The following is a 22,167-nucleotide window of genomic DNA, read 5'->3' as shown; positions in this document are numbered from 1 at the left end:
TTCCACAATAGCCAAGTATTTACATGAATTAGACATGCTAACAATCACAAAAAAAAAAAAAAAAAAATCTGGGGTTTTACTGCAGTGTTGAGATACCCAGTCCAATGACACAAAGAGATGCGCTTCCAGGAAAGTTTGCAGGTTGAGTTCATGGCCTTATGGCAAGACCTACACATTTACTATCCAATAGCATTGCGAGGCTAAACAATAGGACCCATTGGCTATGTAAATGTGGTCTTTAAAAAATTTTTTTTTTAAATTGCAGATTTGTTTTTGGAAGAGTTAAAAGTGATGTTGTCATTTTATAACCACGGGTCTTACAGGGTCTTTACCCGTGATGATTGAAGATGAGTGTTATGTTTTGCTGTGTTGGGTATGTGGTTTTGCTGACTTTCTAAAATAAATTTGCAAATGAATTGATTGGTTTCCTACAAGTTTTAATTTGATTCTCCTTCCTTTAGAGTCCCAATTGCCAGGGTTAATGCATGGCTGGCGCCGATCAAATCAAAATAAATGTAAAAGTATAAATAAATGGTTGTTAATGGGCCACCATCGCTACAAACTTCAACCTTGAAGAAGCTGTGAATGTGTGAGTGTGCTATTATTACAGATTGGTACTGGCACCCGAGGAAGCCACTCCCACAGCCATTCATGGGAATATTCCCCAGCATTTAAAAGCAGATAAAAACTGAAAAAATGACTACATTTTTGCTTAATTGTCACTAGTAGTGACCCCGAATAGTTGAAGATTCGATGCTTCGATAGGAGGAGCCTGATTCGACTACTAATCTCACGGTCGAATCTTCGCAGAGGTGTTATGAAACGAGGATTATCAGAATCCTCAGAAACACCATCAGAAAGGATATTATCCAAGGCTAGATTTAGCATCAGGAATACCATGATCGCACTTCTGCCGGCCAATGTTAACAAGACGGTTTTCCTCGGGAGATTCTAAAACGCTTAAAATATCAAATTCTGTACACAGTACACACCTTATTAAAGGTGTTTTAAGCGATGTTGGGTGACGTCACTTCTTGTTGACGTTCGAAGTATTGTCAAACAAAGCGGAGGCTAGCTCGACCCTCCCTCCTCCTCACCCCTCCTCAAAATTCAAGAGAATATAATTCTAACGTTAGTCGTTGACATCTCTCCTCTAGCTAACTTCCCTTTTCAAGCTTCTCTCTCCTCCACTCCCCACACCCGCCTTTCATGTGCACGTGCACTAACCCCCCACCCCCAAATCATTTGTGTTGGTTATTGGCTGGAACACTGTTTGTTACGTTTCGTGGTCCAGGCTGGGCCAGTTTGTTTTTGTTGCCATTTGTGGAGCCTGGGCTGTCTACAGAGGCCTCGTTTTTTACAGTGTGTTCAGGGGACAGGCAGCTAGCGGATAGTGAGGAGATGTTTGCTGGATGTGACAAACAATGTGTGACATCGCTTAGAGCACCTTTAAGAAACCACACTTTATCTGTGCATATAAGAAGATGAACCCAGAATATGAACGCAACGCGTTTCTCTAGAAAGCCACGTTAAGTGTTTTCTTTATAATAACGGTTTTCTATGTGAGGAAAACGCCTAACGTGTAATTAAACCCGTTGCGTTCATATTCTGGGCTCCTCTGCTTTTCTGTAGGCTATATATTATGCATTATTAATAAGGTGTGAATAGAATTTGCATTTATTGTTGTCTCGTGCAGTTAAAAAAACAAAGTTGACAATTCCAGCTATCGTTATTTTAATAATTTCTTTATTTTAATTTTATTTATTGATCACCCAAGGTTATCTAATTTAACTATTTATGCCTTGTGTTTTGAATATGTTCCCCTGCACTTTAGACATTTTGTGTACATTTGTTCTGCACTTTGTGACTTCTGACTTATTTCTTTTAAAAAAAAATGTTTTTATTAGAAAGATATATTTATAATTTTATTCTGTAAATTAATTCGATTTTTTTCCCGGTGCATTGATGTTAGAGCGTGCTCGCACTGGCAATTTAGCAGATTAAATGTAATTTGCAGACATGTGAAATGCAAATCCTGTCTGCAGTTTGGGCTTTCTGCAGTTATTAATGTTAATCCTAGATCTTAAAAGTTTTTTTTATTTTTTATTTTTTTATAATGTTTTGCAGTAGATAATGTCATCAGCTCATTAACTAAAATAAATAATCATAAAACAGTCCTACAGTGTTGTATTAGACTGTAAATATATAAAATCGGTTCTGAAGCTCTATATTTGTGTAGTAAATGTGTGTTTTGTTCTGTGGTGGGTATTTAAGGGAAACTGTCAGAACAGTCATTGTGATTCTGTAACCAGAAAACGCTTATGAAGTGCTGTGAAGTTTCTTGAGTCAGAACTCACACACCACTGTGTCTCTACTGTCAGGTATGAATTTCTCTGTATTTTCACATTTGTATTAATAATTGTGTTAAACACATTGTGCTCATAGTTTGTGCTACTACATGCACAAATAGACTAGTTGAGTTTATTCTTTAAAACACAGACTGCTTTACTGTAATGTTGAATGCAACACTTATAGGTTAAAGGTTGTAGATGTTACCCTGGTGAAACAAAAAAGCTAAGTATACTTACCAGTGTAATTCAGGATACCTCAAGTGTGTAAATGATTAGTTAACTTGAAGTGTGCCATTTTGAAACAACTAATTTTGTACTAAGTATATTATAGTTGTAATTAAATTAAAGGAAAGCATAAATTTGATGTGTTTTTAGTGCACTTTTGTGTGCTAAATTGGAACAACTTCAAGTATATTTAAAAAAATGTCTTTGTAGGGACTAATTATATGCTTGATTAGAGATATTAAAGTGTATTTTATTTGTGTTACAAGTACATTACAAATTCATTACGATAGTCTTCGAAACATACAAGCAATATATAATAACTGTATTATATTTGAGTAAAAAGTAAGTCCTCAGTAATACCTTTGGCTTATTCCAAATACTACAAATTGCACACTTTGTGTTCAATAACAAATGCACATTACTGAACAAATATTACTTAGCTATACTTTGTACAATATACTATTGTATACTATAATGTATTTTTTTAATTATACTTTTAATGCATTGTTACAAAGATCATTTTCAGCACACAGTTGAAAATATACCTCAAATATATCTTTAAGTGCAAATAATTACACTTAAAAAATAAACAGAATTTTCACTTCAAGTGTATTTTTAGAAAATATACTAAAGTACAATTATTTTAAAGTTTGTTAAAAGTTGTAGTGTTAAAATAGGTAAAAGCATGATACTAATATACTTTTAATATATTTAAAGAGAGTAAAAATATTTAAAGAGAGGTTTTGAACGGCTCCCACAGCCGTTCATGAGAGTTTAAATGCTGGGGAATATTCCCATCTTCCCACAGGAGAAGAAGAAGCAAGCAGGAGGAATTACTCCAGGAGAAACTACTGACATACTATTGTAAAGATGGAGATTAAGGAAGAACCCTGCAGAATAAAAGATGAAGATACAGAGGAACAAATGTTTTCCTTCATTAATATGGTTTCCGCCAGTAGAGGCGCTCGAGCAACCGAAGCAATGACACACATCCGAGTCTAGAAGAAGAAGAGAAGTGAGCGAGGTAAGGGAACATAAACACGAGAAGTGGAACACAGCCGTTCATTCTGCTCTAAATTTGCTGTTTTTCAGACTGTGAGTACATTCATTTTATCTTTTATTAGGAGAAATTTAAATCCAAACGACTAAACGAGTCGGTTCATTTAATGAATCACTCAGAAATGAATCGAAATGAACCGACTGATGTTGTTCACTACACTCGCGAAACGTAAACATTACTGACTGTTTTTTTTTTTTTTTTCACATTGCAATTTGTGAAGATTATGAGTTGTGTCTTCATTTTATATATATAAAAAAAAAAATTCAGCTTTAGGAGTTGTATTGATTCTAAACAATAAGGGTTCTTCATTAGAGTTTAAATACTGGGGAATATTCCCATCTTCTCACAGGAGAAGAAGCAGCAAGCAGGAGGAATCACTCCAGGAGAAACTACGGACATACTATTGTAAAGATGGAGATTAAGGAAGAACCCTGCAGAATAAAAGATGAAGATACAGAGGAACAAATAGGTTGGTGTTGTCCTTCATTCTGTTTAATGACTGACGAACATTAAGATGAAAACTTACATATTACTTGGAGACCCAGGAACAAACTTTTTTCCTCTGTAGAGAACATTACATTTTATTGAATTTCTTTGAGAACATGCAATGCAGATTAATTGGCACTGCACAACTTGCACTTAATTTTCTTTTTCATGATAGCAAGTGATTACTGTCATCCCAAAATAACACTGCTGCATTATTAATATCATCAATGATATTGAACAAGAAATAGCCTATCTAAAGGGAATATTCCGTCTCAAATAACCCAATAATAGTCAGTAATGCTGGGCATTGCACTTTAGCTGAAACTGAAGAGTGAATGAATACTGGTAAATAAACTCAAAATATATAATGAATTTTCATTCAGAATATGTTTTGTTTTATGTAATATTGCAATGGATTGTGACATTTTTCTTTTTACATGATTTAAATGTGGTTTCCAACATAATTTATGATCTATTATAACACCTAGAAATGTATCTATTTCCTCATTGTTAATCCTAATTTTAACTTTGTTATTACTCTTTCGATTGCTAAATATGATGAACTTTATTTTACTTAAATTCAGTGACAGTCTATTATCATCAAACCATTTTTTAAGACCATCAGTTCAATTTCTACTGTATTCAGAAGCTGTTCCAAATTTTTCCCTGAACAATCTAAATTTATGTCATCAGCAAACAAAACTATTTTTAATATTTTTGACACTTTACAAATATAATTTATATACAGTGCAAACATTATGGGGCCTAACACCGAACCTTGTGGAACTCCACAAGTGACTTTCATTAAATCTGATCTAACATAATTTATTTGTACAAATTGATATCTGTCATCAAAGGTAACTTTTTAACTAAGAGTAGGCTTTCCCTCTTATACCATATCTTTCCAGTTTCTTCATTAATAGACCATGCTCAATAGTGTCAAAAGCTTTTTTTAAATCTAGGAACACCTCCACAGTATATTTATTACTATCCATTGAAGTGGAAATCTCTTCTACCATTTCCATAACTGCCATTGAGGTCGACCTATTTTGCTCTAAAGCCATACTGATGTTCACTCAATAGTTGATGTTTATCTATGAAATTATCAAGCCTGTGCACAAATAGTTTCTCTAAAAATTTTGAGGACTGGGAAAGTAGAGAAATTGTTCTGTAATCGGAAAAAATATGTCTATCTCCACTTTTAAAAATAGGAATAACTTTGCCTGTTTTCATATAATTTGGAAATATACCTGTTAAAAATTATTGATTACAAATATGTGTAAATGGTTTTACTATATATTCTATAAAAAAATTTTAATAATGACATGTCAATATCATTACAATCAGTTTAATTTTTATTCTTACAATTATTAACAATATCAAGTAATCTACTTTTCCAGTATTCTTTTTAATTATACTGTTAAGTACTTTCCATGTTTTTTTAGTGTTACTCTTATACTTATTCAATAATGTATGATAATAGTCCTTTTTACTAAATCTTATAATACTTATTAGTTTATTTTTTAAATATTTTATAATTATTTTCAGCTTGTTTTGTCCTAGTTGCTATAAATTTCCTGTAAAATGCATTCTTCTTTCTACACGCCTTCTCTAGTCCCTTTGTAATCCACAGTTTGTCATCATTTTTGCACTTCCTTACAAACTTCTTACAAACAATTTTTCCCCCCATATTTTTCAATCAGTATGGTTAAAAAAGCATAATAGGCTCTATTAGGATCTAAATTTACATAAACCTTACTCCAGTTTTGTTTCTTTAAATCCTCCCCAAGGGCAGCAATGGCTTCTGGTGTTCTATGTCGAATCATTTTATAATTGTTTGTCCTAATTTCATTCGGCTTTGTAAAAAATCTTTGAAAGATCACAAAATCTGGAAGATGATCAGTCATATAATTTATAAATAATATAATTAATAACGAAAACAGGATCCGTGCACTAGTTCTTAAAGTGACAGCGGCCATGGCTTTCATTCATTTTGTTTTCAAAACAACAAAAGATAACTTTAATTTTAAGGAATCAGGATTAGTAGCCTATGTTTTTAATTTAGTCAGGAGACCCAGTGTTATGTATTTTACAGTTGATTACTTTATTAAATTTCTGTAATATTTTTTATGTTAGACCTATCCAAAAATGTCTCTTTATTTCTCTTTATTGGTATCTTGATTCAATTGTATTTATTTGTGCTACATTTTTCAAATTAATTCAAAGAAAAATTTAAATCAAGCTTCCTTGTGTAAATTCTTGACAACAAAATTACCCCATTGTAAAAATGCAATGAGTGAGCAAACATTTAGTGAGATAAATGTAATTTTAACAAATTGTCTAATGCTGCGTTCACACCAAACGTGAATAGCGTGTCAAATTCGCGTCTAGTTGGACGCTTGAGCATTTTGAATCCATTCGCGCGTCCTATTCGCGTATAAAGCAAGCGTTTGAAGCGAAATTGACGCGCATCAGAGGCCAAATCCGCTTCTTGTGGGAGGGGCAAGTGCTAGGCGGTTGTCTGTTTGCAAGATGGCTGATGTTGATTGAGCATTAATCGAGAGATCACCGCTCGTATTTGCTCTGGAGAGCAGAACAGCGGTGTAGGGGTTATCGTCGCTGTACTCGGGTCTACCAGACCCTTGATCCGGAGGCGTACCCAATTTGGCGAGTTTCACCACTTGCTCTGGGAGCTGCGCCTGGATGACGGCCGCTTTCAGCGGTACTTCCGCCTGTCCCGGGCCCAGTTTGATGACCTGTTGTCCCGCATCGGAGCGATCACCCTCGCCCTCACCCTCGCCCTCACCCACCTAATCTGTAATTTATTTTTGTTTTGATGATAAATGGAGCCAGCCTCCAAAAGTAATTAACCTGTCCTGTGAATTATTTTTTTTCTTCTTTCTCACACAACACTGTCCAGACACAAACTATGCTCTTATACACTAAAGTATGTTGGTTGTCTTTACATTAGAATAAAAATGTTTCATATAATCTAGATTTAGATATGGAATAAATAGCATTCAATACAAAATGAATATGTCTCATATATTGAAATCAAGTTTTTATGTGATAAAATTTGCTTTGTTTTTACTTCACCACGTGACAGCAGCAAGCAGGCTCCTGATTGGTTAACGCGGCGCGAACAGACGCCGAAGTTCAGATTTTTCAACTCTGGCGTCATACGCGAATTCGCGTCAAACGCGTGAATGCACAAAAAGCACCAAATAAAATCACTCGCACCAGACGCTCAATTTGCCTCATTCGCGTGTCCGAATTCGCGTCCACCGCACTAAGCGCCTCATTCGCGCCGCAGAACCTCCAGACGTGCGTAAACACGTCTTTACATTGACTTAACATGGAAATCACTTGCGCCAGACACTCTATTCGCGTTTGGTGTGAACGCAGCATAATGATTGATGTAAATTTATAGCCTGGATGCCAGCCAAACTTAGCCCCGCCCACAACATTTTAGGTCGGGAAGTTCGGTCTGGACTTGATCCGTTGTGGAGCAACTATGCTCGAACCAGAGCTGTTCGGACCAATCAAATGGTCAGGGCGGGCTTTATACGATGATGGACAGATGATCAACAGTAACGTAATCATCCACGTCACCAAAGAGATCTTGGGTTGAATTCGTTTACAACAAAGATGACTGCCGCTGGAGAATTGAGATGTGTAGATTACGCCATCGCGTCTGTTATAGAAGATATCGACAGCGCATTCATTTTAAAAGAGGAACAGAGAACCGCGATCAAGGCATTTGTCGATTGGAAAGATGAATGAAGAACATACGTCACTTACTCCGTTTCTCTGATTGGTTGTAGGTCTATCCATTTGAGTGCAGAGGCATTTTCTTTCCTGGTTCGGTTGAAACACGCTCCTTAATCACAGCCTAATGGAGCATACCCCATACCCCGTGAACACGTGGGGCCGTGCGCATTTTAGTTTTGCTTTTAAACGAGCGCCAATTCGGGGGTGGATTGTTGAATGCCTATTAGTTCATTAGCCTATTATTCTTAATGAAAAACACAACAACAAAACAGTACAATGACAAATTCGCTTATATAGGCGCTTTTACGTTTCGCGTTACGTTTCGATTACGACACCAAATATTTCGGCATCATCGTCAGCTCCTCACTCTCGTGATAAATTAAATCTGACTCCTGCTGCTGATCTGTGCTCCGACTCTCGTACAGCTCACGATTTAAGCAGACACCATTCAGTTTTTAATTGTAGTGTCTGTTCTCTAACAGAACTGAACGATTTTTTGGTGCCGAGGTGGGCAAGTGAGGTAACCGGTGTTGCTTCTGAACACCGGTAACACTGTCAACACTGACTATCATAGCAAGCCTACATCATAGCGACTACATAAAACTTATAATTGGAAATGTTAAAAGAAAACACAACTACATATAAGACATACTTGCAAGTTGTGATCCACAAACAACAGATTGTCCTGACAAAGTTGGAACTACTCAGGAGAAGCTTTTGTGCGTATAGCCTGCATTGTACTCCTGGAAGCTGTTCTCCGTAAAATGTGCGGCACAAAGATAAACGTTGGGATTATATGTTCAGGAACATTGTTTAAAACAAATTTTAACTGCTCTAAGTTCATCAGCCTTAGGAATTTTAAACAAATGAGTTTTTATAAACGGGGTGAAAAAAACAAAGTCTCTTTGACATGGCGACAACACGGTCTTCTCTAATGCAGCTTAACCAACCCGTATTCTGTCGGCGTGGATTATTTATCATCCTGACTTCTTTATTTATCATCCTGAGGAACATCATGACTTCACAAAGCCTGATAAAAACGCGTTCTAGTCCAAACTAGTTCTAGTTTGTTGTAGTTCTTGGAAAGTGAATTTTGTTTGATAAAATAACTCCCGTTGGAGTGGACTTTGAGCTTTGTAACCTTGCAAAAAAAAATTAACACTTACTAAAGTGAAAAAGCATAATAGAACCTCTTTAATAACGGAGTCCTGGTGTAATCTAAAGAGAACATATAATAAAATATGAATAAAATATATATTTCTTTGAAAACCTGGATTCTCCAAACATTATAATGACATAAACTAAATTCAGACACAAATAAAGTTCTGGTTCTCAGGAGGATATAACAATACATCTAAAACTAGATACTAGTAGACTCAGTAGTAAACTAGATTTGTGCTAAATTTAGAATGAACTTTATTTCTTTGTTTCTCATTTGTCCTTCTTTAATATAATCTTGGGAATTTGATATTGTTGATTTTAGACCCGATGGACGTGAATGAAGACAAACAATATCTGTTTCAAAAAACTCAATTAAAAAATGAAGATGGAAAACTGATGTGTAAAAATGAAGACAATCAACAGCTGTTTCCAAAACCTCATCATTTCACAAATGAAGATGAAAATGCAGTCGTTTTAAAGACTGAAGAGAATTTCACACAAAAACAAGCTGGAAAATCTGGAGTCAAAGGATTTTTTACCTGTTCTGAGTGTGGAAAGAGTTACATGCATAAACCAGACCTTAAGAGACACATGAGAATTCACACTGGAGAAAAACTATTCATCTGCACTGAGTGTGGAAAGAGTTTCATTTGTAAAGGACACCTAAATGTGCACATGAGAATTCACACAGGAGAAAATCTTTTCACATGCTCTCAGTGTGGAAAGAGTTTCATTCATAAAAGACACCTAAATGTGCACATGAGAATTCACTCTGGAGAAAAACCGTTCACATGCTCTCAGTGTGGAAAGAGTTTCACTTACAAAAGCGTTCTCAACAATCATCTGCTCTCTCACTCTGGATTGAGATCATTCAGCTGTGATCAGTGTGATAAAACTTTTGTTTTGGCATCAGGCTTAAGAGCACACCTTAAAGTTCATGCTGGTGTGAGACCTCATGTTTGTTCTTTTTGTGGGAAGAGTTTTTCTGAACTGCACATTTTAAAACAGCATGAGCGTATTCATACTGGTGTGAGACCTCATTGTTGCATTGACTGTGGGAAGACCTTTATTAAATCCAGTGCCTTAAAATCACACCAGAGAGTTCATACTGGAGAGAAACCGTACAAGTGCTCACACTGTGGAAAGAGTTTCTCTTGCTCAAAATCCTTGAAAGATCATGGGAGAATGCATACTGGAGAGAAACCTTACAAGTGCTCACACTGTGGAAAGAGTTTTGCTTGGTCAGGAAACCTGAAAGATCATGAGAGAATTCATACTGGAGAGAAACCGCACCAGTGCTCTACATGTGGGAAGAGTTTCATCCAAATATCTAATCTATGGACTCATAAGAAAAAACATTGCCCAATCTTATTTAGTGTGCAAACTTCATGTTCAGATCCATCAATCGCAAATAATACACTTAAAAGTAAATAATTTGGCATTCATATTAAGCAAAAGCTGGATAATTTGCTCAAATTTGTAGTGAAGTGTAATTGTTTGACAAGGGGGACCCTTGGGTGGCTGGCTGCTAATGTTCTGCATCTAAATGAATGCAAAACCGAGATTATTGTGTTTGCACCCTCTAATGTATCTTGAGTTCCCCTGTGTTGATTTAGGCCATTTATCTATTTATGGTAAATCCATGGTGAAAAACTTAGGGGTCATTTTTGATAACTCCCTAAAATTTGACAAACAAGTTAACCTTGTTGTTCGATCAGGCTTCTTTCAATTAAGAACCTTGACAAAAGTCAAGCCATTTTTGTCATTTGAGGATTTAGAGAGAGTGATGCACGCATTTGTGACCTCACGTTTAGACTACTGTAATGTCCTGTATGCAGGGATTAATCAGTCAACGTTGACACGCTTGCAAATTGTTCAAAATGCCGCAGCTAGATTTCTGACAGGTTCTCGAAAGCGGAACCATATCACTCCAATTTTGCTTTCATTACATTGGTTGCCAATCCGTTACAGGATTGATTTTAAGATTTTGTTGTTTGTTTTTAAATCTCTAAATGGTCTGGCACCACCCTATCTCTCAGATTTGTTGCAGATATACTCACCATCAAGATCACTTAGGTTCACTGACCAGAAACTCTTAACTGTCCCAAGGTCTAGATGCAAATTTTGGGGTGATCGTTCTTTTTCAGTGTTGTCTCTGAAACTCTGGAAGAATAGTCTGCCTTTGCATATTAGAACTGCCTCCACAGTGGTATCTTTTAAATCTCTTTTAAAAACTCATATTTTTTCTGTCTTTTCTGTCTTAACTCTAATTGCTGATATGTTAGTAGCTTGTTTGCTTTGTGAGAGTAGTTAGATTGTATAAATGTATTACACTGTATAAATGTTTTGTACATTCGCTCTTTGTATGTTTCTACAAATTGTACAGCACATTGGTCAACTACCCGTTGTTTTTAATTGTGCTTTATAAATAAATTACTTTACCTTACCTTACCTTGGGGAAGGTCAAAATAATAGTTTAGAAAACTAGTGTGTTGCCTTAAAACGATTTAGGAAGGGATGTTTCTCATTTCTTTCTGCAGTTCAATTATTTTTTATAATATATATATGACGCATTTGTGTAAAAGTGGCAACAGTAGTCTATTAAAACAATACATATTTCAAACAACTTGTTTTAGGATGACTTCTCAGTCCTGTGTTTCTTGGAAATATCCCGGACGAGCCCCCAAAATTTAGGAAGATTATCTGTAGCCTCAGTGTTCTATGTCGTTTAAGCTATGTCGTTATATATATATATATATATATATATATATATATATATATATATATATATATATATATAAATTGCAAAGTTTAATTTATTTTGCTGTAGTTTACTGCTTATTGAAAGGAAAGAATGTGTTGAGATGTAATACACGGAGGGCTTTACTGAATTTTGTTTTCTGTCAAAGTGCATTTTAGCGGATCTTCTTCGTGCTGGAGGGATCACTGCTTAAAAATATGTCAGTTGTGCGTTCAAACGGTACCCTTGCAGACAAATCTTCCTGGAACCGGGCTATCTCTACCATCGGGCTATCTATAAGATCAATCAATCAATCCTACCACCAGAGGAATTTATTAAAAACAACTTGTATATACTATACAGCATTTCAAGAAATATAGAAACAAGAAATGTATGTGCACAAATGTGTGGGCGTATCTTCAACTTCTGGTTGTGTGTCCAAGGACTACTACTTGTTCTGTCTAGGTGTGTCAATGATGTGCACATAACATAACAGGAAGAAGTTACACAAATGCAGTCTTACACTAAAATAGTCTAAAAGGAAGCCTAAGAAATAAGAAGAATTTTAACATGAAGATTGAGTTTCCATGTTTCATGTTTCATGTTTTCATTTTATGTAATGAACAAATGACACCTGGTAAACAGAGTTTTTAATGCATGTAAATTATATCCAATGCAAGAGCAACATAAAAATGAGCTTGGGGAGTTCAGTCAGTGAAGCTCCCACAGCCGTTCATGAGAGTTTAAATGCTGGGGAATATTCCCATCTTCCCACAGGAGAAGCAGCAGCAAGCAGGAGGAATTACTCCAGCAGAAACTACGGACATACTATTGTAAAGAAGGAGTTTGAGAAGGAACCCTACAGATTAAAAGATGAAGATGCAGAGGAACAAATAGGTTGTTGAAAGATGAAAACTGAAAATTTAAGGCACCTTAGATTTCTTTTCATTTCTAATTTTAAATGTACATTTTCTGATGGAAGTGAATGAAGACAAAAGGCATCAGTTTCAAAAGAAGATTAAAACTAAAGATGGGAACACAGTCTTTTCACCTGAAGACAAAGGATCTTTAACCTGCTCTGAGTGAGTTTCACTCAGAAAAGCTCTCTCAACAATCAATTCCACTTTCACTCTGTGAGATCATTCAGCTGTGATCAGTGTGATAAAACATTTGTTGTGGAATCAGTCTTAAGACAACACCTTAAAGTTCATATTGGTTTTTCACTACTGCGCACTTTAAAAGAGCATGAGCATATTCATACTGGTGTGAGACCTTATATGTGCTTTGGGAAGACCTTCACTTTATACAGTGCCTTAAAACAACACCAGAGGATTCATACTGGAGAGAAGCCGTACAAGTGCTCTTCATGTGTGAAGAGTTTCAACCAATTATCTAATTTAAAAAAAAAAAGAAAAATCATTCCCCGAAGGCATCTAAGTGATCAAAGTTCAGACCATCACTTGTAAATAATTTTATATTCAAAATAAGAAAACAATGGAATTACATTGTGAAATTTGATTGTTTTACAAGGGGAACCTTTGAGGAAGATGGTTGTTTATTGCATTCTAAGTGTTGCATGTTTTATTCTTACGACACCGTATTGGTCCTCTGTTGTGTTGCACATGTGCAGTAAACACTGAGTGTTACCTGTATACAAGATGAACTGAACAGTAAAGCAACAATGTGAAAATACTTGTGTCTGTGTCATCGCTCAAGCAGTGCATGGTCATCTCATACAGATGGAACAAGAATAATAGTTCAGAAAACTTGTGATGCCGTAAAACACTGATTTATGAACGGATATGTTTTGTTTCTTTGTGGAGTTTAATTATTTTCATTGTACTGTACATATGAGACATTCGTGAAACAATAGTCTATCAAATATTCATTTCACAAACAACTTGTTTTAGTCTCGCTGATTTTCAACCACTTGACCTTGTTGAATCCATCATGATTCATAAACAAGTCAGCTGATTTAATTCACTGTGTTTATCAGACTGTGAGGACATTCATTTTCTTTTTATTGGGAGGAATCTAAATCAGACAAGAACGTTTTACATCGTCACATCACTGGTGAACTGTTGCTTTGTCTTTAATTTAACATCTCAGAAACCACTAAATCTTTCTCCATTTGGCTGCTCAAAATCTGCTGTGAGTACATTAATTCGATCATTGATCACTAGAAATTTAAATCTAAATGATTCTAAAGAATCAATTTTATTTTTGGTGAAAAAACACTTAATACTGATAGTGTCATTGATCAGCTGAAGTCAGTTCAGTGTTCACAAGTGACTTAAAATCAGCATCTTATTGTAACATTGATCGAACAGTATGATTCTTTTTGTTAATTTCAATGTTGATTCAACAGCAGTGATGTGCACACAGTGGCCCTTATTTATCAAAAGTGCTTACACCAAATTTCCAGCATACACCTGGCGTACACCCAAAACCACGGTGACTTTGAGATTTATCAATATGGACGTTGGCGTACGGCACGCTCAAATCCTACGCCAGCTCAGGAGGTGGTGTACATGTACGCACGTTTTGAGTTAGTGCGGAAATGCGCAGAAAAACAATTCCTAACACCACAAAACGCACTGACAAACTAAAAGATATGATATATTATGACCCACTGTAAAAAAAACAACAACATAGTAGTTATAAACTTCAGTGTTTATTTTTGTGCAACATGGACTTCAATGTTTAATTTGTGTGACTTTACCAAAGCATTTGATTTGTAGGCATATGTATTCCTTCAGTTGCGAGTCTGTGTGCTTTACCTGACGTTTCAGGTTTAGGCCCGGCAGGTGCGCACGGACTGGGTTCAGTAATGAAAGGCTTTCAATGACCAAAAAATAATTCAGGCTGACAAAATAATAAAAATGACATTCTTCTTCTTTTAAATAATAATAATAATACAAATAATAATAACGACATTCTTCTTCTAAATAACAAGCGTCATTAATAATAAAAATCATAATAATAAGAATATTACAAATTGTCATGCAATTATTAATGTGAATGAATGGTACTCCACATCACATCATCATCACTTGTACACCCCGATACATATGACGTGATACGAAATTAAATGCTAATTGTTTCAAAACACGTGCTGTAAAATAATGCATTGTGATAGGTCATTTGCTCATCCAAACAGCTATTTAAACTGGATTTCCATCGTAATTTGGGTCCATATTTTGTTTTTGTGGGCGCCTTTAATCCCACTCTTTAAACTCCCAAATAAAACAATTTTGTTTCTTTCCACTTCCCTGGTGATGGTCTCGATCTCCACGTCGGAGAAGTTTCTCTTCTTTGCCGTCTTCCGTGTGTCCATGGCGTAAAATGAGGGCGTGGGGGAAGCAGAGACTTGAATATATAGGGGCGTGTTATTCTAATGACGATCGTTTTCTGCCGCGGCATTTATCAAGGGCAGGTATTGCGTACACCTGGATTTCAAAGGTATACGCACAGCTTCATAAATCAGGCGGTGAGAGGAGTGTAAGCATAATCTTACGCCAACATATACGCCCTTTTCTACGCAAGAATGATAAATGAGGGCCAGTGTGTTTTGGCCTTTAAGAGGTCCTCATGGTGCTTTCATGCCCAGCTTTCTCAAATTGTAATTATTGTTATTAGGTTCACTTGTCTCGTTCAGCTGTATTTGCAACATGACATCATGACTTTGCGTAAACATACACGCCACTTTCAAGTCAAAAGTGGCGTGTTATCTATACGCATTTTGAGCTATCCGCGTGTATGTTCACGCCGAAACGAACCGTCATCTTCCGCGTGTATGTCTACGCCGTTAAATGTCCGAGCGAAACGGAGCAAAATGTACGTGAAATAATCATGTTGGTCCCCTTTGGAAAACGTGGTGTAGATGTCACAGTTTAACAGCCTCAGACGTGAATCTTACACGTACCATTATCCCCGGACGTTTGCTAATCCTACCCCTAAATCTAATCATAACCATTTCTTAAAACTATAGGCTACAATTATAAAGAAAAACAACAGACAGACAAGTATAATCACAATAATTTATTTAATGAGAAAATGTCAAAATCGGTACCAAAAGTTGTTCACGTGACGATGTGTCGCAGTCCTCTCTGGCAGTGGTTTTGTATGAGGTAACAGACAGAGCAGAATTTAAGTTATTAATTCAAATCCATGAAAACGTCAATCCGTCTTGTTCGGTTCGCTCCCTCTGAGGGCTGCGCAGTGCGCACTGTGCGCAGCAGTGCGCGCTTCATTTCAAATGTGAATGTGCATGACGCAATCTGTGACGAAGCAGGCGAGAGCCAATGAGCGTTTGATATTACTGCCGTAACCATAGTAACCTGTCGCTTCTTGAGGGCGCAATTTTTGAATTTGAATTCATAACAAGCGCGGGGTTTGACGTTTACGGTCAAGATGACGATTACTGGATAAAGGGCTGAGTTTGGATCTTTTTCTTGCAAATAATATATGGATTCTGAAGGTTTGGATTACATCAAGCTAATAAAATTGGTGTATTTTGTGAATCGATGTTGTGTTGTAAGGTTAGTATAAATAAATGATTGTGATTATACTCGTCTGTCTGTTGTTTTTCTTTATAATTGTTGCCTAGGTAGTTTTAAGAAATGGTTATGGTTAGGTTTAGGGGTAGGATTCGTGGCTCAAACTATCTTTTAATGCCATATTGTTCATAAAAATGCCATTTTCCTACATATCTGTCCATTACGTTTTATCATTTTAATATTGTCCATAAAATGGGTATGTTTAGGTGTGGGAGTAGAGTTAAGGGATCTTACATTTATAATCTATACAATGGTATAGGAAATTGTACAGATATCTTCAAGATATGGCAAACGTGTATGGGCGTTAAACTGTGACATCTACACGTTTTCCAAAGGGGACCAACGTGATTATTTCACGTCTTGTCGTGATACCGGGGAATCGATATTTTTTTTCCTAGGATGGTAGGAGAAGATTAACCCCAGTGACGGGTAGGTTTAGGGACTTTTAGGGAGTTGGGGTAGGTCATATCTATACAATAATGTAACGTTAAGTCAACGGCGTTGATAAACACGCTGAAAAGTGATTATGCGTGTTGATAGCACGCCAAAAATGGAAATCGAATTGGCGTGTCATACATACGCCATTTCATGAGATCAGTCTGGTATTTAAGTGGTTTATCCTTAATTTTATGAAGGGACGAGAATACTTTTGCATGCAATAACCCCCAAAAATAACGACTTTATTTAACAATCTCTTCTCTTCCATGTCATTCTCTTGCGCTGACACGAGCTGACCAATAATGAGTCGACGTTCTGACGTAAAACCCGGAAGCACTGCACTGTGTTTACTAGTGAACAGCATCGGAGACTGAGGGTGCTTCTCATTTCTTATTTGTGCATCCTCGTTTCCTTTCCTCGCTTCCTTTCCTCGCGTCTCAGCTCCGCCCCCTGTAGGATGCGAGGGAAGGCTGCAAGGAAAAGACGCGAGGACGGAGGAATCGAATGTAACTTTTTTTAAAACATTGGAATACTTGATCACTCAAGCGTCACTTCATCGCGTCATCAGCAGCGCTCAAAGGACCTGCCCTTATGTTGTTGAAGTTTGTTTACTTAAGAAATTCATAATAAATAATAATAAAGCAAGATACCCTGTTGAAATATGTGAGATGTGTGGTTTATATAAACTGCAAAGGTAAAGTATAAATTAAAATGATTGTGACCGATGTGAAGGGGGAGGAGAATTTAAACGTGCGTCACGTTTAAGTCGATAAAACTCTTCCGCATAGGATACACCTGTGTATCCTCGCTCATAACTCCTCAGGAAGCCTCCTAACTCCTCAATCCTCGACTCCTCGCGGTGCAATTAGAGAATTGAGATGTCCTTCAAGATGGCTGAGCTCGATCGGTTTCCGGGTCATAGGATGGAGGACGGAGGAGAGAGGAGACGAGGAGGGATATTGAAAAGCACCCTGAAACGGAAGAGTTTTTTTAGGGGGGGAGTTTTGGCTCACGAAAAGTATTCTCGTCGCACTTTTGGGTGAACTAATCCTTCAATAAGTGTTCTCCGAGACATTTTATTATCTCTTGCCATTCACTTACAGAACACAAGCTTCTGAAGGGCACATAAGTCTGAAGTAGTGAGTTTAGGTATGGGGTGCAGAGCCCTAGACCAACATCAGTGCCTTGAATTTGAAGCAACCAGTGCAAGTTTATGAAGAGAGGTGTGATGTGCACTGTTAGAAATTTCTTTTAATTTTACAGGAAATTCCTGGCTAATAGGTGCTGTAAAATTACTGTACACAGTATACAGGACTGTTATTGTAAAATAACTACAACAAGGTACTGTACTTAATAGAATTTCCTGTAATTTCACAGGATAGAATACTGTAAATATTACAGCAAAATGTTATATTTACGGCAACTCAGTAGCCAGGAATTTCTTGTAATTTTAGGGATTTCCTGTAATTTCACAGGACAGAATATTGTAAATATTACAATTTAATGTTATAACTTGGACAAATGTCCTCTTTCAGACTTCTGCAAAGAAAAACAAAACACTTAGTATTTTTTTTTAAATATATATTTATTTTCTCTTAAAACTGATGAGAAAACAGAGTGCACAATGCACAAAAAAACAACAACAATCTATTACGGTACCAAACTGGTTGAACATGAGTTGTCAAACTAATGTCCTCTAATGTCCCCTGCCCACTAATGTCCTCTAATGCCCCCTGCTCACTAATGTCCCCTAATGTCCCCTGCCCACTAATGTCCCCTGCCCACCCATTCAAAATCCAGCAGTTTCCTCAAAAGTGTGCAAACTGGTGCGTTCAGCCCTCGTTTTTTCTCTGCCTTGCTGCCCGTCTGGGGATTTATGCCGCAAAAGGCTCTGAAAACAGGGGGAAAAACACACTTATCAGGTAACATTTAAGACTGATATGTCATGGTCATAACAATGACATGAAACATTAAGGGATCTTTATGAATGAATGAGTGCTTGTGTGTGTGAGACTGAGAGTCATTGTAGGCTATATGAGTATGTGTGTGTATGTGTCTGTGGCTTGGCACGATCGATGCAAGGGTCTGCGATGCGAGTGCACCGGTTGGAGTGGTGTGCATCGGACAGAAATTGGGCTGAAACCGTGATGCATCTCCCTTTAAAAGCTTTGCATCGGTAAAATCTGATTTCCTATTTTATATAGGCCTGTATATTTTTAAATTATTATTTTCATTCAATTTACTTTCATAATTATCTCAGCCGTTTCCCAAACGAGCAGACTATTAGATGTGGAGGGGTAGGTCTATTTTCAGGTCTAAATTCATGAGCATTGTTTACAAATAGAAAGATCTCTAAACCGTGATTCTAACACCCGAGCTACACCGGGCCTCTACACACGCGTATTACGCTGAATTCTATGCGCTCGTAGATTCAACTGATGTCAGCGATTCTGGCTACACCAGGAACGCGGACAGCGCGGACCCGGCGCACGCGTGCGTTAAAATAGGAATTGGTTCTATTTTTCCACGCACTCGCACATCACGCATCTGCGAGACAGAGAAAACTTTCATCTTGTTGGATAGCTGCACGTTGTTATAGCTAGCAAACACAAGTCCCACCCTACTCTGTTTCTGATTGGCTAAACACTTTTTTTTTTTTTAAGAGAGACCTGCCATAGGTTTTGGGGAACTCAAAAATGATAAACCTTTCCGAATTTCTATCCTGATGAAAATTTCTTCACAACCGTGTCACGCCGGAGATCCGGCACGGTGCCGGAATACTTTAACCCCCGAGTGTGTGTCTGTGAGAGATTGAGTGAGTGTCTGTGTGTGCGATCGTCAATCCTCTCTCCCCATCCCCTCTCCTCTCTCATGCCTCTCCTCACTCATCCCTTTCTCACTAAATTGGATAGCATAATTTGAGTTTTTTCTTATACCTGCAAAGCAATGTGTAAAATCTGATCACTCAAAATGCGAAGTAATATGTTTTTGTATTAAATGGGCCGAGGTGACTTACTGACATCCCTAACTCTAACAAAAAATGTCAATTACAGAAAAGTTATAAACATTGATTAAGATCCCTTCATATATCAAGTCATTGCTTATGGAGGTATATTTGATTCAAATCAACTGAACGCCTGTGACAGTGCGATTTGTAGTTGTAGAGAAAAGCCACACATGTGTATCAGTAAATTTGAAGTAACAGAGAGAAATTTTTTAAGAGTTGCAAACTTGTAGACTTTTTTTTCTCACCCACAAACACAACACAACAGTTACACCTTCTCAAATTCTTCATTGCAGGTTCACAAATCCTATTCTACAAATTACAAATTAAGAAACTCGTACGCTCACATTTTTTATACAATTGCTGCAGTGAATATGGTGCAAAACACATTTACACACCCGCATCAAGAAAAGTCGTGAAGTCGTGGAGAAATTTTGCACATCCGCAAATCAGTATGTGAATTAATTAAATGAGAGTTGCACACTTGAAGAATATTTCTTGTATATGTCTTGTATATGTTTCTAGCACAAACACAAGTACATAACTACAGCTGCTTGAATCTGCTGCAACGAATCTCAAAGACTGTTTTTCGCTTTCAAGTGACAAGATTCGCGCGCTCTCCATTTTGCACTGTGATATTTGGTTCAAAAGTGAGTTGTGCATCTGTAGAGGCAGTGGGCGGAGCCTACATTAATATTCATGAGTTTCCCGAGCATGCGCGTGTCTAACTGCTCATTTTAGTTCACGCGATCGTTTCTCAGCAGGTTTAATGGATTATTTCAAAAAAGGTAAATATAGTTTCAGCGCGAACTTAAAGTACAATTGTGCATCATTTCATAAAGTTCATATACTTTTATGAAATGAAATGATGCACAATTGTATTTTAAGTTTGTGCTGAAACTATATTTACCTTTTAACCTTCCCCACTCCTGGTGTCTTCTGCTGTTGGAAGTACTCTATGATGTTCTGACTCCTGTTGTCTATGGAGTCAGCTTCTCCTGGATAGGAATTCCGGTCAGTTCACTGAAATGCGAGAACAGGCCCTTCAAGGAGAAGAGAAAGGGCCAGTCATCCTTCATTTTTGAGACGCTGTGTAGAGGGTCAGCATTGAGATATCAACGCTGGAGAATGTAGGTTCTCTGAAGCCATCTCTGAAGCGCTCTCTCCACGCCTGACATTCCTTCCTAGGGGTTGGGGGAGTCAAAATTTGGATGCATCAATAATCAAAAATAAAATATAGGTTTGTGCCTAAGGATGCCTAAATATAATTTCCACTATTCCTACCTGGGCATATAGCTGCTGCATCTGAGTCCTCATCTCTTGTAGGGTTTCATCAGTCTCCCCTGAGGGGAGTTCTTGAGGTGCCCATCGGACACATCCATATTGATCAACAGGACCTCTTCCATTTGTCCTCGCCTGGCGATTGCTGTGCTTATTCTTCCTTAACCGTGCCAATGTGTTGTTTCGGTTGACGTGCTCGATTCTGGTTTTTACTTTCTGGACAAGCGATGCCCCAGCTGTATTTTCATCATCATCCACATCCCCAAAACATGTGGGGTACTTCTGTATTATATCGTTTACAACTTTCAAACAGATCCCTCTATTTGGATTTGCATTGTGCACCCTTATTTGATCGACAAGCTCTCTGACTATCGCTCTTCTGGCAGCAGGATTCAGTCTAGTAGAATTTGCAATGGCTGACTGGATCTCTGGCGTCATCTTCTCCCAGTTAACCTTCAAGGATGCAAATAGAAAATGGCGATAAAAAGAAAGAAGGATACAAGGATATAAGCTTTTAAGGGTGCATTTATAGTCAATTTCAACATCAGACTCAAACGAAGCAGTGATTAGAAATGTAATCTAAGACATCTAAGAGGCCTGTCTGTAGCCAGTTGTTGAGAGTTCCACTAAGTGGCCTGTCAAAAATGATCGTACGTAGCGAGTTAAGGGGCTCCAAAGATGTTTTTTTCCAGGATTTTTCAAAGAGAATTGAGTTGCCTGAACGCGATTAGAATAGTAGGCTATATGAATTTTTATCTAATCCTCCTCACTCCCAAAAAAAGTACAAAGCAAGAAATTAACTCACAGGGAAATGGGGTACCTTAGGCTAAGTTCTGCGTTATGTTTGTGATCCAAAATATAGCCTGCAATAGATGCTTTTACAGAACCCTGTTGCTCAGTATTTTAATCTCTCTCTCTCTCTCTCTCTCTCTCTCTCTCTCTCTCTCTCTCTCTCTCTCTCTCTCTCTCTCTCTCTCTCTGGTATAGGCTAGGCATATGTCACCAACATTACACCTCGCTGTGTAAGCAGGTTGAGTTGCAGTCCATCTGCAATAAATGTAATATTTAATATTTCGTGATATGGGGGAAAT

General features: G+C 37.2%; 1 protein-coding gene and 1 long non-coding RNA gene across 3 annotated transcripts in view; one reads left to right on the top strand and one right to left on the bottom strand.

The window, feature by feature from the left end:
• The window catches only part of LOC309478147 (uncharacterized protein), a 206,570-nt gene that overhangs the window by 10,220 nt on the left and 174,183 nt on the right, over positions 1 to 22,167 (top strand). Inside the window, exons 2-4 of one of the 2 annotated variants that reach the window (XM_082141710.1) lie at positions 3,385 to 3,671; positions 3,986 to 4,105; positions 9,377 to 11,292. In XM_082141710.1, the coding sequence (XP_081997836.1) occupies positions 4,048 to 4,105; positions 9,377 to 10,488 (1,170 nt within the window). In that variant the 5' untranslated portion in view covers positions 3,385 to 3,671; positions 3,986 to 4,047 and the 3' untranslated portion in view covers positions 10,489 to 11,292. Of the gene's footprint in view, positions 1 to 3,384; positions 3,672 to 3,985; positions 4,106 to 9,376 lie in introns of those variants that run through there. The other variant, XM_082141716.1, reaches the window with a different exon arrangement.
• LOC309478232 overlaps positions 1 to 22,167 on the bottom strand; it is a 156,937-nt gene that overhangs the window by 121,975 nt on the left and 12,795 nt on the right. The window lies entirely within an intron of this gene.

This window comes from Leuciscus leuciscus, assembly GCF_965113295.1.
Source record: "Leuciscus leuciscus genome assembly, chromosome: 16".
Lineage (NCBI taxonomy): Eukaryota > Metazoa > Chordata > Actinopteri > Cypriniformes > Leuciscidae > Leuciscus > Leuciscus leuciscus.
The sequence above is the reverse complement of the archived record's forward strand: the minus strand, read 5'-3'. Positions and strand labels throughout refer to the sequence as shown.